Below are 17,772 nucleotides of genomic sequence, written 5' to 3' on the forward strand. Positions count from 1 at the left end.
TCCCCTAGAACTGAGAACTACTTAAACCTAACTAACCTAAGGACATCACGCACATCCATGCCCGAAGCAGGATTCGAAGCTGCGACCGTAGCAGTCTCACGGTTCCGGACTGAAGCGCCTAGAACCGCACGGCCACCGCGGCTGGCTTTGCTATTTGTGCAGAAAAATAATGGCCAAAGTAGAGAAGATATAAAATGCAGGCTAGCAATAGCAGGAAAAGTGTTTCTGAAAAAGAGGATTTTGCTAACACCTAATATAAATTTGAAGTGATGGAAATGTTCCTGAAGGTGTGTGTGTCTATCACGTGTAGCCTTGTATGGAAGTGAAACGTGACCGATTAGCAATTCAGACAAGAAGACAGAAGCTTTTGAAATGTAGTGCAACAGAAGATCGCTGAATATTAGACAGATAGATCGAATAACACATGAGGTGGTATTTGCACAAACTGGGGAAAAAGAAACATATGGCACAATTTGACTAAAAGAAGAGATCAGTTGATAGGACACGTTCTGAGGCATCAAGGCACTGTCAGTTTTGGTAATGGGATGAGGTGTGTAGCTGAGACGGAGGGGTGGGGGGATGGAGGGGTAAAAATTGTAGAGGGTGGGAGAAGTCACGTGCGGTAGATATGCCGAGATGAAGAGGCTTGCACAGGGTAGACTAGCATGGAGAGCTGCATCAAACTCTTCTTTCGAGTGAAGACCAGCACAAACGACATAATATATGGAAACCACGAAAAATGGCCGGGCGGAAATATCGGAAATGTGAAATGTCGGCCTCCCGAGGGTGACTTAACTATTGCGCCAACTCTCTCTCTCTCTCTCTCTCCGTCTGACTTCATTAGCAGAGGCTTCTCATTCCACTATCTTTTATGGTTGTGACAAGACGAAATTGTTACTTCCCTAGATGCAAGTGTTCTGTCTAGGTAAGAAAATATCCAGTAGCAAGACGATATTGCCTCCATTTTTAGGTTTTTGAAGATGTGACTTCCTTTGGGTGAACATCGTTATTTTGATTTCAAGTCAGTACTTTTTCTTACAGAGGATAGCATTTAATTCCCTAAGCATAATGGTTACAGGTACGTGCGGGATATACACACTCGTGACGATCCTGGCTTGGTGTTTCCGAAATTCTTGGATGCCTTCTGTCAGGTCGACTTGATAACAACTTCAGACATTTGGGGAGTGCTCAAAAATGTTTCATTTGCGTCACGTAGATTTTTTTTGTTAACAAATCTACTGCAATTTCCGAGAATCGTGTGAACAAATATAAATCTTCCTCCGCCTTCCTTACTAAAGATTTCGTTTGTTCTTTCCATTTTATATCGCTTTGTAGTACTGCCTTTAGGTATTTATTCCGTGTGACTAACATTTCTCTTGTTTATATCACTATTTTATATTTCGGTACATCTAAGGAAAGCTAACGTTAAATATGTTTGTGGAAATACGAAGTCGTTCTGTATTTCCTTACAGTCATCCAGAGATAGTATTTTCCTGCAGATACGCGCATTGTCAGCGAACAATCTGTGTGCTGCATGCACTATATGATAAATCGTTTATATGTACAGTCTGGCAGAGTGAACAGTAGGGTATAAAAAAAGACAGAACTTCGAAACATATTTATTGAAACGCGCGTTGAAAACAAAGAAAATTATGTGCTATTACATATCATATACGCCCTCTACTTGGTTTTAAATATAAGAGTAAACAGATTATGCCAAACTAAGCCACACTGCACCCCACAGTCACACGTTCACAGTGCGTGGGTTTGTCATGCAACCGAAGAGGGATTCCCTTGGTTAGACAGCGCTCAGTAATTCTGTTTATTTACACCCCTGTCTAGTTGAAAATGGGTCTCATTCCGACACCAGCAAGTTGTTTGGCATCTGCGGGTCAGCTGCTAAAAGTTCCAGGAAGTGCAAAGCGAATGTTCATCGGTCAACATTATTTATTCGCTTAGTTTCTGTACGACCTGAAGTTTGTATTTATCACGGATAGTGTGCTGCGAGTAACGATGTGACATTGTTATTCAGCGCCAATGCATGTCTGCCTGCAGAATGGTGACTTCGGATGACAGTTCGACGCGCCTCCTCCACTCGTCCCGCTGTGTCCTTCGTCACCCTGGACTTCTCTTACTTGCACAGGGTACAGCAGCCCTGAATTCTTGCACCGCCGTACAATCGTCCGATGATTGGGATTTTATCATGTCGTTTCGACTCGAAGACAAAAAGAGTCTCTGAACTGTGATGGGAGACTCGTTATTTTTTAAATACGCCTCGACGGGGAGTGCTTGATACCCTGAACTTCACAAGGTCATAATTAAAGCGTGATTGTGCCCTTCACGAGGGTTCATCTATAAATCTGAACTAGGATAGGGGCTAATTGCGCAGTATATTCTTTGTAAAATTTAATAAGAATCATGCAAGCCCTTTTTTATTCTCTATTTTGCCAAGCTCAGTCTGTGCAGTTGGTTAAGTTTAGTGAAGTGTTCACCGATGGAAAAGTTAGTGTCGTTTAAGCGTGTGCAGCCCATGGCAAAGTGCACTGCTCAGTGCTCATTGCACGCAGCGTTGAGGGCACTACAAGGCCTCCCTCACATTACGAAAACAGCCGACGCACGACGAACGTATACGAACACTCCCCCTTCTCTCTAGCGCAGCCCAAGTTCAAAGAACTTAGAGAAGGACGCCGAAGTCAGCCGAGAGAGATTCTGTTCAGCGTTTGCGACGCATTTGACAGGGTTGTGAGTGCAGTCTTTAAACTATGGTTGGCAGTCTAGCGGGCACCCTATTCACAAATATTGCGAATGGCGCATGGGAAGAATGACCGTAGGTAAACCTGCGCATTAGCTCTAATTTTTCGGATTTTCTCATTGTGGCCATTTTGCGAGATATATGTGGGAGGAAGGAGTGTATCACAGTCTAACATTAGACTGTGGAATATACTGTCCGACTCTTTCCAGAATCAATTATGCGTCTTGGCGAAATTGCTTCCCAATTAGCGTAAGGTCGCTCGTGATACGAGCCTGTGACCCGGAAACGTAATAAGACAAAATATGCACATGAGGAAAAAAATTAATCACATGGTCGCCTGACAGTGACATCTTAATTCCTGATCGTAAAGTACTAAGGATTTAAAATTTTCGACTGCAGTTTCCAAGAAGACACTGAGCGAAATAACATCTAACAAACACAAAGCTATATACACAGTTCTGGTGACAAGTAAAGTACCGATATTTCAATTACGGAATTATTGTGACAGGCTACAGATAATATTTTTTTCCATTTTTAGACATGTTTGGAATTCTATATAGCGTTCGAAATGGTAGGAGTGGTCAATGAGGTATGTTTAACTTTGCTATCGGGTATCTAGAGATTGTTTCTAATTCCCTGCCCGAAGTCTACCTCCAAGCTTCAGAATTACAATTAAAATTAGCTGTCTTCTTACTACAATCGCTTGCTTTCCACGAGCATTTGGTATTCATATATATATTCTGATAAACGCGGCAATGAATTGTCTGGAGCTTCGACGCGTATCAAACATTTCATAATAAAGTTTGCACGCAAATACGGGGATCTGTAGACACATGACCGGAACTAATTTCGTGTGCCATTTTTGTGGCGCCCTCCTTTCCATCCGCTGCGGTTTGTCAGTGGGTGTGATTTGCGCTCACAGATGTGAACAATTCTGCCCAAATTTTCAAATCCAACTGCCAAGCTAGCGCACGTCTTGATCTGTACAAATGTCTGTTTCACAGCTACGATAAGCCTGCGAAACGCGGAGATGTAACCTCGCGCGGATAGAGGGTTGCGTCGTGACCGGCGTTTACGGGCGAAGTGTGATCACTGCTGTTACTCCGCTGAATTGCTTTGGTTGGTGTTTGGTGGTAAAAATTTCTTTGTTAGTTTTTTTGCATGTAGCCGGCTTAGAGACGCGTCGCCGAAGGAGGAAATAGTCTTGCTGGACTGGTAAGAAACTGATAGCCTATTATGATACTTAAATTTTGAAGGAGTAATGTTTACGTTATTATTTGTATAGTGGCTAATGACAGTTTAAATTTCGGCGGTAAATGAGCGACAACTTGTTGATTTCGTAAGTGAAATCATTTATAGTGAAGAAATGTTTGAAGTATGTACAGTTCGTAATGTTCATGGAAATTTGTTGTAATAGTGCATTTTTAAATATATTGTGTGGCTAAGTGATATTTATGAGTTTTGTGTCAACCTTCTACTTTCAAAGTAAACACAAATCGTGCTGTTTTTGTGATGTGTGCTTGTAAAGTGAGATGGAGCTGGTGGATTGGCGAAATTTTAAGGATCTGTGGTACTTGTTTGCAGTTGCATAGTCGCGTGCCCAAGCATTTTTGAGGGGTTACTGTGAACCATACCGACGCTATGCGAAATTGAATTCGCGGTGTTATGAATCCGCTCGAGTGACTTCCCGCAAAAACGAATGTTTCTGGTGGCAGATTCATTAGTACGAAAGGCTGTCAACTTTTCTGCACATGCGAGAGAAGTTAAAACCGAATTATATGTGAGGAGTAACCGATTATTTACAGACGTGACATTTCGATATGTATGGGAAAAAGTAGTTCTCATTAAGCCGAAGGAAAACTCACTGATTTATCGTAGTTTTCTTGTGCTTTTCAGAGCCCAAGAGAGAGCACACTGGTGGATGGATATACTTATGGTGTCATAGCAAAGGCTTCGTTGCTATTTATTGTTGGTTAGCAATGTGTGGACGAGTGTTCGTTTATGTAGTAATAGTAGTGTTTTGTAAATATAGATATCAAGTGTGTTTCCTTCTTTCCAGGCGCCAGTAATGGAGCTCGGTGAAAACCTTTATGAAGGTTGTGATCAGCTGAGTGTTTCGTAAGTACAAATACAATCAAGCTTCAGTAAATCTAATGTCTGGCATTATTATCCATTTGCCAACTGGACGTCACTCATTCATTGCCCTGTATAAAAAAGACACTGTTTTCTATCTCCATTGTGTATCATTGAAATTAAGTAATTCTTATAATTGTGATGTGTAGAAACTTTTCCATTGGATGATCATGTCATGTGCACTGACACCTGGATGAAATTTAGGAGTGAAAAAGTTCTATGGTATTTATGCAATTTGACTGTAACTACCACAGCACAGTACATCAGTTAGCTTGGGAAAATAATTGTAGAATTCGTAAAAGAGCTGTTATCTATCCTTCTAGTTAATAGTTTAAAATAGAAAATGTTTCCTCACAAACAGTGATGTTCATTTCACTTGAATTACTATATTTTCTTCAGAAAGAAGTTGTTTGCAACTCAACTATTTTCCGTTTTAACAAAATTTTTGCAGTAAGTACCTAAGGGACCTGAGTGAACTGAAGCTAAGTTTTACGTCTACATGCATACTCTGCAAACCACTGAGAAGTGCATTGCACAAGGTACTTAGCAGTATACCACATGCTGTTCTTCCCATTATAATTCTGTACGGAGTGCGGGAAGAACGCGTGCTGCAATTAGGCTAGTCTAATGTTGTCTCTATGGGAGTGATACATAGGGGGCTGAAGAGTATCTCTAGATTTTTCATTGAATATTGCTTCTTGAGATTTTGTAAGCAGGCTTTCACAGAATAATTTGCGCCTCTGTTCAAGAGTGTTAATTCAGGATTTTCAGCATTTCTGTGACACTCTCCCATGTGTCAGACAAATCTGTGACCACTTGTGCCATCCTCCTTTGTATGCATCCATTCCATTTTAGTCCCATCCACATGAACATTATTCTGAGATGAAACCCACTGTTTATTTGTGAACAGTCCTTTGTAAACTGACAGCATTTTCCCAGTGTTTTGGTAATGAACTGAAGTCTGCCATGTGCTTTACCTACAGCTGAACCCAACTGATCATTCAATTTCATATCCATACAAATTGTTAAACTTAAGTATTTGAATAACTATCTTAGGATACTATGTCTTCTTTGTTAGTGAAGTTCATAAGTTTACATTTCTGAACAACTAAAGCAAGTTGCTAACCTCTGCATCTTTTCAATATCTTATCAAGATCTGACTGAATATTTGGGCAGCTTTTATCAGATGGTACTTCATTATAGAAAATTGCACTATCTGTGAAAAGTCTGCAGTTACTATCAGTATTGTTTGCAAGGCCATTAGTATACAGCAATGGCCTCAGCCTACTTCCCCCTGTCACACCTAATATTCATGCAAACAAAGTTGACACAACTCGGTGGCTGATGGGAGTGACTGTATATGGGAAGTGTCGTTATTATCGCTCCTGTCTGCCACCGCGCAGAATGTCAACTTTGTTTGTGCATGTAGTAGAGGTACTTCTACGTCTGCCAATGACTCACTACGCAAGACAACATGATGTGTCCTTCCTACCACAAAATTCTCAATCCAGTCACAAATTTGGTTAGATGCCTCATTTATTCATACTCCTGTTAATAAACATTTGTTTGGTACAAAGTCAGATGCATTTTGTATATAATAAACTGCATCCATCAGTTTGAGTTGATACATGGCTGTCAGCATCTTGTGTGAAGAAAACGCAAATTGTACATCAGAACCCATCCTGGTTGGAATAGAGATGGTCATTCTGTTTGAATACATCATTATGTTTACACTCTGAATATATGTTCTAGGACTACAAGACAGACATCGGTGAGATTGGACAGTGATTTGGGGACCACTTCTGTCACCATTTCTTGTATCGTGTGACCTGTGCTTTTCCCATTTTCTGGGCAGCAGTTCTTTGGGCTAAAGTTATGTATTGGACACCCCTCCCCCAATCTTGGTTGTGGGGACAGAAAACAGTCAACAGGGCAGCCCAAGGTGTAGATTAGGTTGGAAGGTGACAATCTGGTTGTGAGTTGGCAAAGCAGTGAAAGCAGAAAACGTGGTTGTGGTAACAGATTGACGAGGAGCAAAGGCTAATGTTTACATCTGCACCATATTGAAAATTGCAAGGGGGTCCAATATGTAACATTTTACTGTGTTTTTTTTAAGGGTACCTACAGTATATTATTAATAAAATGGAGCTTTCGTAGCTGCAAATTCTGTATAGAATCTGACAGGCCTCCCATTGGGTACAGGAGCCATTTTTAATTTTAGCTGTTTCTGTACGTCACTTGACATCAGTATCTATATCATTCAATTTTGAAGTGGTGCAAGGATTAAAATGGCAGTACATCTGTACCTTCCTCCATAAACATACATTTGAAGACAGTGTTCGGTAGTACTGCTTTTGCAGTTTCACCATCAGTTTCTGTTCCTCTGTTTTCCTTGAGAATGTGGGCACTTAAGTTTTGTAATGTGGTGTTGGTACTGTAGCCAATTTGCCCAAGGACCAGTTTGTAAGACCCTGGGGGGGGGGGGGGGGGGGGGGGGGAAATCTCGAATTTAGTAAATCATTGTATCTAACCTGTAACTAGCCATCCTGACAAAAGTTTTTAAAGAAATCTTTGAATGTAAAACTTAAATTTCTCTATTTATTTAATGTTATGCATGTTTTGTATGTACTGCAAAAATGGTGATGAGCATCAATAGATTTCATTCATTTAACACGTGGAAAGTTTACAAATATATCTGAACGTTACCACCCTCTACCCTTAAGTATCATGGTTGTATTCTTGTTTTGTGTGGCTAAAGGTTTGAAGTTACAGTACGGAATATTATTAACATCAGTTATTATTTGATTGTAAATGTCATTTATATTCAACATTATTCGTTTTAAATACTTATTGTTATTCTTTCAGGGAGCAAGAAGTGAGCAGCAGCCAGTCATTGTCGGTAAGTTTACACTAAACTTTCTCATATTTTGTGTTACTTTATTTAATCAATGAAAAGAAACAATCAGAATCTTCAAGTCTAAAAACTGAACGTGCAATGAGTTACAGTGACTGTGTGTACCCCATTTGATTATCAAAGAACACTAGGAATGTAATGAATGCCTGCAGAGAACTCCTCAAACAAGCTGTCAGTGATGACACATTACAGGCGAGGGTTATGACATTAAGACAAAAGTCTACTCATTATTGTGGACTGGCAGTTGATCTCCATGATCAAAATAAACTCAAGAAGCTGTGTCAGAGTGACGCTTGCTGTTTTTTTATTTTTTTTTATTTTTTTTTGACATAATTGGAATTGCATATTTTGAATTTTTGTCTCAATGTTGCGTCAGTCAGTTGCCATTCCTCTTACAGTTTTGAAAAGATAGCATGAAAAAAAAAGTTACGAAAAGTTAACACTTGTGGCAAGAAGTATATTCCTTCACCACTGTTGTGGCCCCACCTGATCACGCAGCTTTCACAATTGGCAAAGGTTGTGAAACTGTTTGTTTAGTGTATCACCTTGCAAAGCACGAATGTACCCAAAGTAGTTACTCCATATAAGTTTGTATAGGAATAAAAGTATGTGAATCGCAAATCTCAAAACAATTGGTCAGATTTTTTTACGTATTTGGTTGCTTCTCGGAGTCACAGTAAAGATGTTTGATCACTGACCAGATTATGGCTGTGAAGGATAGATAGTTTTTGGTTCCACAGTGTCATTCTGATTTTTGAAGAAGCTGGCATTTCCAGTCAGTATAAAGAGTCCACATGTGATACGGTTTGCTATCCTGTTGCGGTGAGTCCATTGTAGACTCACATTGCTGAGGACTCATGTTTTGTGATAAAAATCAGATTACAGTCCACTCTGTCTCCCTGCTGCCCAGATTCATCCTAATGATGTTTTTGTATTTAAAAAAAAAGTGTTAAAGAAAATTGATTTGACGCCTTTATGACATTAAGAAGTGTTTGTACAGGCATTGAAGAACATTTCTAAAGGAAGTTTTCTGAGGTTGCTTGGTGAAGTTGAAATGGCACCAAGGGAAGTGTGTGATTAGAGGAGCGGAGTGGAGTACTTTGAAGACAAGGACTGAGGAACTGTAAGTTGAATGAAACAGTTTGCTTAACTTATTTGTGAGACCTTGTACAAAACTTATGATTTCTGAAACAAATTGATCAGGAGAGCAAAACTGTTAAACTGTTTCCCATCTTCTCCAGGCTGCAGCCAACATCTCCTTAGGAACCTCTTAATTTATTTTGGGTGCCGTTTGAGGAAAATTCTTTTGACGAAGTGTTGAAAAGGCATAGTGACACAGAGACTTAAAACACTTGTCAGTGAAATTTGTGTGTTAATCCCAGCACTATTTAAGGATATTAGATGTTTAGCTCAGTGCTTGAAGAACATATTCTTGTTCATTTAAATTGGAGTATACTTTTCTTTCTGGATGTAAGACTGAGCGAGGTGGCACAATGTTAAGGCATTGGGCTCCCATTCAGGAGGATGGTGGTATAAATATTCTTCTGGCCATCCAGATGTGGATTTTCTAGAGTTTTCTGTAATTGCTTATGCTAAATGCTGGGATGGTTCTCTTGAAAACAACAGGGCTAATTTTCTTCCTGAGGTAGAGTTTTTACTCCACTCAGTAATCATGTTGCTGTCAACAGTGCTGAAATGCTAATCTTCCTTCCTTAAAGGTTTAAGGTAGTTATGCTTGAGGAAGAGTTCTCACATATTTAGAGTTACTATTTAGAATTTTTGTGACATTAATATTAGCTTTCTTTTTTCTGCACTTAAGCTATTTGTGTGTTAAAATTTTTATTTCTAGAGGCAATCATTTTATACAAAAGCATGGTTTTATGGCGATATATACTGATAAAATTCTGTTGGGCTTGTTGCTACCATCATATAGTGACACTACCACGTGTGACATCAGGTGATGCCCAGTCCAGCACATTATAAGGTAATGTTCTAGCTGCAAGAGCACTGTACCTGCTTTAACCTTCTGGTGGCCAGGACTCAATCTGTGCTTAGCTGCAGACTGCTGTCTTATTGAGCGTGTTTTTAGAAATGTGTTGTTTGCTTCTTTTATGAAGCTACCCCAGAATTTTTTTGTCTTTTTAGTAATACATGTGTCATTGAGTGTAATTCAGTGCCTGATTTCCAGAGCATACTCTCCTACCGCAGATTTCTCTGAGTTGTGAGGTCTACATCACCTTTCACATAGCTTGCTGTGGAAAACAGACACAGAGTTCCATTTGACAAAAGATCTATTATCAGGTGGACAAACGGTTTCTGTGAGAGTCGTAAAAGAAGTGATTCAGTTAAAAATTTCTGAAAACCTTTCAATAAATATTCTGTCTGCAGTTAAGTAAAGCTTGGGACCCAAGCTTCAGAAGGCTGAAGCAGTCATAGTGGTCTTGCAACCGAAGCATTACCACATATGGTGCCAGACTGGGCACCAGTGACATCACAGGCAATAGTGCCACCATATAAGAATGACTTCAGCAACCACATGTCGCACATCACCTGACAATGGCTGTAGAATACTTGGGCAAAAGCTTGTGGATTTTAAACCTGTTGACATCATTGTAAACCTGAACAAATTTCATCAATCATATTTCTGGTTTTACATTAGTATCTTTGATCATCCTGACCATTCATCCCCAGTTAAATAAGCTGCATGGGATGACCAAGGTCACAAACTTTGTGTATATGCTTTTATCTCATAGATAAGAATAACTATTACTCATCTTTTGCAGCTGAATTTTTAATGAAACCTGTTTTGCCAAGTTTATTTAGACCCTTTTTTGGTGGTTTATATGCCAGTAACAATATAATGAAACGGATAGTCCCTAGTCACCATATAGCGGAGATGCTAAGTCGCAAACAGGCGCAACAGAAAGACTGTTGGAAAGTGAACTTTCGGCCAACAAGCCCTTTGTCGAAAATAGACAACACACATACACACACTCATGCCAATGCAACGCACACACATGTGATCACAATCTTTGGCAGCCGAAGCCTGACTGTGTTTCATGTATGTCCATTGGCTCCCATGTAAGTACTTCTTGAGTCAAGCTTCTGTGGTAATTTATCACGCAACTGAATGTGACAACCGGATCCAGAAGTACTTACACAAGGCCCAATGTAAATGAGACACACACACACACACACACACACACACACACACAAACTGAAGGAGCTGTCTAAAACAGTGTTGAACGAAACCATTATGACCACTACCTCCAGTGAGATTGAATGCCAGTTGATAGCATTGCAGACATGTGATGGTGTAAGAAAAGTATGTATGGTTGACTGTTTGTATGCATCTATGGAAAGTGATTGAAGAATGATGAAATAACAAGTAGGTGACAAGGTGTTGAGCATCCACACGCCTTCACAGAATGCGGAGTTTAGAGGCTAGGACATCGTGTAAAACAGGATGGGTGCCAATCTGTAGTAGATGTGACAGATAAGTACAATGTTGGTGCAGACACAAATGTTTTGGAGTACACTGTTCAGTGAAAGTTGTTTAATATGGGGCTCTGCATCAGACAGCATCTACATGTTCTTATGTTTACACAGTGACATTGTTAATTACAATTTCTGTCATGTCAGGTTTGCTATCATCCAGAGGCACAGGTGCACCAAACATACACCACGCCTCGGACACAGACCATTCTGGGTAGTGCTATGTGGGTAGAGGGCTTTCACCTCGGCTTCTGTGGGACAACTGGTAGTAATTGAAGGCACCGTGGCAGCTATGGGCCTACATGAATATTGTTGCAGACCACTTCCATCCCTATGTGCTTGATTTGATGCCTTCCTTGACAGTGGTGGCTGCTTCCAGCACAATAACTGCCCATGTCACAAGGCCAGAATCGTGCTACAGTGGTTTGAGGAACATGACTGTGAACTCATATTGACTTCTTGGCCACCATATTCGCCTCATCTGAACCTGATGGCATACTACTGGGATGCTATCGAGCAGTAGCTCTATGTCGACAAATAATCTATCGCTAATTTATGGGGATTGCATGACCTTTGCATAGACATTTGGCGCCACATACCTCTGCTAACCTACAAAGGACCTGTGCAACATGGAATCTCTGCTGTATTATGTTCCAAATTGGGACCGACCAACTAATAAGCAGGAGGTGATAATGTTGTGGCTCACCAACATAAGTGTTAAATGTTTGGTATAAGTGTTAAGTGTTTGGTTAAAAACAAAAATAAAAATCCAGTTGAAAAATAGAGATAATAGCTATTCCTACCTACAGTATAATCAAAGAGAAAAAGTGACTGTAAATATTAGTGATGTTCATCAAATGTACGCATGTACCAAAATTTACATACAATAAACCAGCCATCGTAATATTTTGTAATTTTGCAAGTGGCCAGGGCACCACAACAAAAATAATTTCTTAAATATGCTGCTTCTGCAAGCATTTATTCTGAAAAAAAGGTTATATCACTCTCATTTTAAAATTATGTAATGACTGTAGCACAAATTTATATTGTGAGCTCAGAGAAATGTTTCATACACTCCTGAGCAAGATCACACTGTCCTTGTAGTAGTTGATGGTCTGGATCCCTCAAACTTCATCTCCTTATCTCATATGTCTTCAGTGTTGACAATCTTGGACAGCCTAAAGGCTAGACATGAGCTTGTTAACGTCTAACAAATACATCGAAGGACACAAGTCACTACAAGTGTACTACAAGTGTAATATGGTTTCTGGCCCTAAGCCGAGAATGTATTCAAACAAAATGTCTGAATATGGTTTAGTTTTATGAAACCAAATTTCAGAATTATAACAAGTGAAAATACTTTATCCATGACTTGGGGGGGGGGGGGGGGCAGGCAAACAACCATACAGACATTTTCAATATGCTTGGATGTAACAGAATGTCTGTGTCAGTTCCTACAAGATATTAAAATATAGTGTAATGTTTCTCTTTGATTACCTAGTTTGCAATAATACTTCAGAAGATCATACTAGTTTTTCTGTTTTCAGGAAATGCTTGTATCATCGCGGACAGAGTACTGTCTTGAAGACGCATATACAACAGAAGAAAGTTTAACATGGTCAGCAGCGATGGGGTTAGGGCCACTTTGTGTAACATCAACTACAACAACAGCAACCACAAATGCAGCATCAGCTTCCTTCCCAGCTACTGTTAAGCGACCTCATACTGATGCTTTTCCTGGACAATATGAATTTGATATCCAACCATCTAGACACCAAGAGGATGCTCATTGGGTGGTATGTTTCATAATGAACAATGAAAACTCTCAAAAGTGAATTTTCAAGGTTACTTCAAACTTTCGCAGTACATTTGTACTATCTTGGTATCATTTAGATCTCATCCTTTGTTGTGATATGCATATTTTTGGACAATGTGGAAATTTTAAGCTTTATAGTATCTTTTTGGGGCTATTTTGTTAAGCAACTGATTCTTGTTGATAAAATTATTGATATAGCCATCCAAAACAAATATCTCTCATTTTGAAAGTGATATTAATGGGTGCTGTATTGATTTCACCTAACTGTTAGCTTGAGATGTGGTGCAGGGATGTTATCAACAGAAATGGGAAAATTGTCCATCTATGAACCCAGTCATACAAAATATTTGCAACACACACTTTGAGGACAACAGCATTTACTGAACACCAGTGAACTTGTGTAACAACAGAGTAAAATTTGCTATTAGTCCCTAAAAACAAACAATTATAGCTCTTGGTGGAAAGTGTTTAAGCCATAGCTCCACATAGAAATTAACATTCTAATTGACTATGCATGCATATTGTATGACACTAAGAAAAGCTGCGTCTTGGCTGGTGGTGGTGGAAACCATACACTTAGACATATGAGGTCGATGCACCATGTGACACAAGTCTAAATCAGCTGATGTAAACAGCAGCAACAATTGTAGTTCACTTGGGGAGGCTTTTGGATTATAGTGATTGAAAGGGTGTTTGCCACTGGTCATCCTTAAATTGCCAGCTACAGAAGTTCACGACTGGTCTTTTATATCAGCCGTGTCTCCATCGCATGCACCTTTGTCGTGCGTGTGTGACATTGCATCGATGGATTCTTATCTTCCATTTTTCACATCCAGCAGGGTTACTAAATCCCTCCCCAATGAACTGATATTTTGGGCCATTACCTGCTGACCAGTGTGGAGGATGAAACTGGTAGCTGGGCAGTATCATGGTGAAAGATTCCTGTGTGACATCCGGGAGTGCTGGCGATTCTAGTGTGGCTGGATGTTTGTGGAGAGTGCACTCTTATCTCGTAGTAGGGGGGATCAGGCAGCCCTCTAGGACTAGAGAGAGCTACAATGTGGTAGTGATACTGAACTCCCCAATGAGAGGAGGTCAAAACCTGGATGCTGTTTCAAGAATTTATTGTGGTGCCAGTGCAGCATCCCACAAGTTGTAGCCACCAAGACTATCTGGATCCACCCCAAATTCAGCTCAGATGTGTGTACCCACAATGGTGCATTTCACACGGAACAGTGTGGCTGCGTCTCCTTCGCATTGTGTGTTTGGGAACAAGATCCCAAAGTGTCCTGTTAGGATGACCATGAAGGTGCTGTGACGGGTTACAACCATTGAAAAGAGTGAACCAGTAAGAAACTAAGGATTTTAGTGCTGAAGCAGATGCACCATACCCTGGAGCTCTTAATGTAATTGTGAATTCTTTTTGTTAACACATCTGAGGCTGGTTGAAACATGGGAGTAGCAACATGTTTAATCCTATTGCAGGTGCAAAACCTTTTGAAAAAAAATCATTTTGAATTGGGGACCACTGCCAGGTACCAGCATGTGAGGTTCACTGTCTGTTGCAAAGATCCTCTAAAAAGATCTCACTGTGGACATCGTTGGCTGCTAGAGGCATACAACATATGGGAAATGGGAGGAATGGCACACAACAATTAATCACCTGGACCCGAAGGAAGTACCCATGTCGGCATGAATTCAGTGCCACAGCTGTGGCACAGGCCACAAGAGAGAACGATTTGGGTGGGGCTGACAGGTGTGCCTGTTGAACCACCTGTGCAACGTCATCATCCAGATAAGATCAATAGATATTGCAACATATCAGTTGCTTAGTGCTTGAAATTCCCGAATGGGACTGATGCATGAGATGGAAGCCCCAGTATTGCTGGGAGGATGGCTGCTCTTCCCAACGCGATTCGTCAGCTTCTGTAAAGATCACAAAACCTTGCAAAACCAGATGTTGGTGCTGTTGATGGAAAACGAAAGGTGAATGACAAGTGGTCTGCATCTGAGAGCTCAATAGGCCAACCCAAGGGACATATGTAGGACCTGTTGAAGAACCAGGTCACACTTAGATGCAGGAACTGTTCAAGCAGTTGTTCCAGTTGGCTGTCTAACCGAAAATACTGTCCCCCCCCCCCCCCCCCCCGAGGGCTCACAGCTCTTTCATGGGTACGTGTGTGGCACACATTCGGCCCCGAGCTGTATGCATTCCCTTCCCCATATCCATTCCTTCCCATCCTAGCTCCTCCTCATGCTGTTTCTGTCCCTTTTTTCAGCTTTTTCTGGTCTCTACCCCACCCCCCACCCCCGCCCCCCTTTCCTTCCCTTACGTTTTCTGTTTCCATAAAGTGAACCATTTGGGGAAGAACTCCCTCTCTAGGGCTCCATGGTTGTTTCCTCTTCCCTCTTCTCTTTCCACCCTTCCTTCCTCTTCTAGCCCCCACACCTTCACCTGCTAGGTCACCAGCATGTGTAACCAGTTTGCGTGATGGGGCTGTTATGTACCCATCTGACAGCATCCCCTGACAACACAGGGATCATTGTCACTGCCTTGTTTATGCCTGGGAGTGGTTGTTCTTGGGACATTGGAATTCCTGACAGTGACTGCTGGACCAGGTGGCTCTAGCTGCAACTGGATGGTGCCTGCGGGGTGAGTCCCTAATTGGAGTGGGTGGTACCAGGGAGGATACTCTATGCATGAAGTATGCTAAGCTCCTTAATTCTGGCCACTCTTCCATAGCTGTTTCTTCAGACAGAAACAGTTCTCTCTCTGCTTCTACTTTTGCGTCGAAAAGGAGGAGGGCCAGGCCTGCCAGCTTGAGGCATTGAGGCAAAATCCTTTCCCTGTGACTTGGCTCACTCCAGTACAGATGCAATGGGGGTACTTTCGCCATCAGCAAACCTACCTACTAACCACCCCCCCCCCCCCCCCCCCCCTCTTTTTTTTTTTTAAAGAATATTTCGATGTTGATCCGCTTAGTAGGATGTGATCTCATTCTCTGCTGAGTAAAACTTCTTTTACCAGTCAGTTGACTTCCCTTTCTGCTTGCGAGCACTTAGGGGATATCCCAGTAAGTATTACCTCTCACCAGTCTTTAAATATGACCCAGGGCATTATTTTTCACAGTTCCTTCTCCTTCAGTCTGATGAGGAACTCAGGACTAACCTGGCACGACGTGGCATTTATTTCGTACAGCAAGCCCGCAGAGGTTCTAAGAACTATCACTTTGATGCTGGCACTTTCATCCTGTCTTTTGAGGGGGTATCCTTCTGGAAAATGTCTTAAGTTATGGTTTGCCATTGTGACATGAAGCCCTAAATGTTGTCTCCCACTCACTGTTTCTAGTGTCTCCGTTTTGGTCACATGTGATGTGAGGTGAATCCTATTTACAGTGGCAGTTGTCCTCTCAATGTGAGGAATTCTTCCACCCACTGCCCAAGTGAGTTAACTGTTGCAGTCCACATTCTCCTTGCTTGCTGTATTGCCTGACCTATAAAAAGGAAAGGAAGATTCAGGAGTTCAAAACTCTCAGACCATCTGTCCTACTCTGAGGTCTGACAGAAATTCAACTTTCTCCACCCTGTATCTTTACTGCCCATTTTTGCTTCTGTTGCATCCTTTCCTCCTCCTCCTCCTCCTCCTCCTACTCGTACTCCTTCTGCTCCTTCCGCCTTAACTCCATCCTCTCCCCCTTTCCTCCTCTCTGGCAATTCCCATTCCCACCCCTCGCTGGACTGCACCTTCTCTTCGGCCGGAGAAGAAACCCTCTCCTCTGGCACCCACTGGGGATGGGGCTGCCTCTGTGAACCTCCCTTCACGATGTCTGCGGCACAGAAACTCTGTTATTTCAAGTTGGATGCGGAACCCATGCACAGTGGGCCTCAAGGCCGCTACTTGTCTTTCGGATCCTGATATTGCTTGGGGACTTTCTGTCTTTTCAATCACATCTCCTCTTGCCCTCTGAAGGAGAGGAAGAAGATGCGTAATTCTTGGGACGAAACCTTGCTGACATCCCAGGGTCTGTCACTCCCTCCTTTGTAATCATGTTCTGATCTTACACTAGAGAATGTCACTCTGTGCTTACCGGTGACAGACGCTGACTCTACAAATAACTGTTTCTGGCCTGTTTGACGTCCATATGGGCTCATCTAGTACTCTCCTCCAATGGGACTGTAATGATTCCTATTGTCACCTTCTGGAATTGCAGTCTCTTCTTTCTCTGTACTCTGTAGCTTTTGTTGTATTGCAGGGACCTCGTTTGTGGATACTCACTTACCAACTCTTCATGGCTCCGAAACCTTCTGCCAGAACCGGGTCAGCTCTTTGTGAGCCTCTGGTGGTGTCAGTATGTTGGTCCAGATGGACATAGTTAGTTTCTGGGTTCGTCTACATAATGTGCTGGAAGCACTGGCCGTTTGGATCCATTTGATTCTGTGGTAACAATATGCAATCTTTATCCCTTTTCAGATTGTATGCTTCCTGATCTCCTCCTTCGACAGATCCCTCCCCCCTTCTTTCTCCTTTGGGTTTTAACACCCATAATCCTTTTGTCGGGTGCTACTGCAACCACTGACTGGATCAGGATTGTTGATGACCTTCTACTAGTAGGGCTTGATCTCAGACCCCTCACCACTTGAGCCCCCACTCACTTTAATATT

General features: G+C 41.6%; 1 protein-coding gene across 1 annotated transcript in view; it reads left to right on the forward strand.

Moving 5' to 3' along the window:
* The first annotated feature begins 4,072 nt into the window (after positions 1-4,072).
* Positions 4,073-17,772, forward strand: part of LOC124615562 (cellular tumor antigen p53-like) — a 67,845-nt gene continuing 54,145 nt past the window's right edge. Inside the window, exons 1-4 of the mRNA XM_047143538.1 lie at positions 4,073-4,091; positions 4,812-4,870; positions 7,751-7,784; positions 12,842-13,090. Coding sequence (XP_046999494.1) covers positions 4,821-4,870; positions 7,751-7,784; positions 12,842-13,090 — 333 coding nt within the window. The 5' untranslated portion in view covers positions 4,073-4,091; positions 4,812-4,820. The remainder of the gene's footprint in view (positions 4,092-4,811; positions 4,871-7,750; positions 7,785-12,841; positions 13,091-17,772) is intronic.

This window comes from Schistocerca americana, chromosome 5, assembly GCF_021461395.2.
Source record: "Schistocerca americana isolate TAMUIC-IGC-003095 chromosome 5, iqSchAmer2.1, whole genome shotgun sequence".
Lineage (NCBI taxonomy): Eukaryota > Metazoa > Arthropoda > Insecta > Orthoptera > Acrididae > Schistocerca > Schistocerca americana.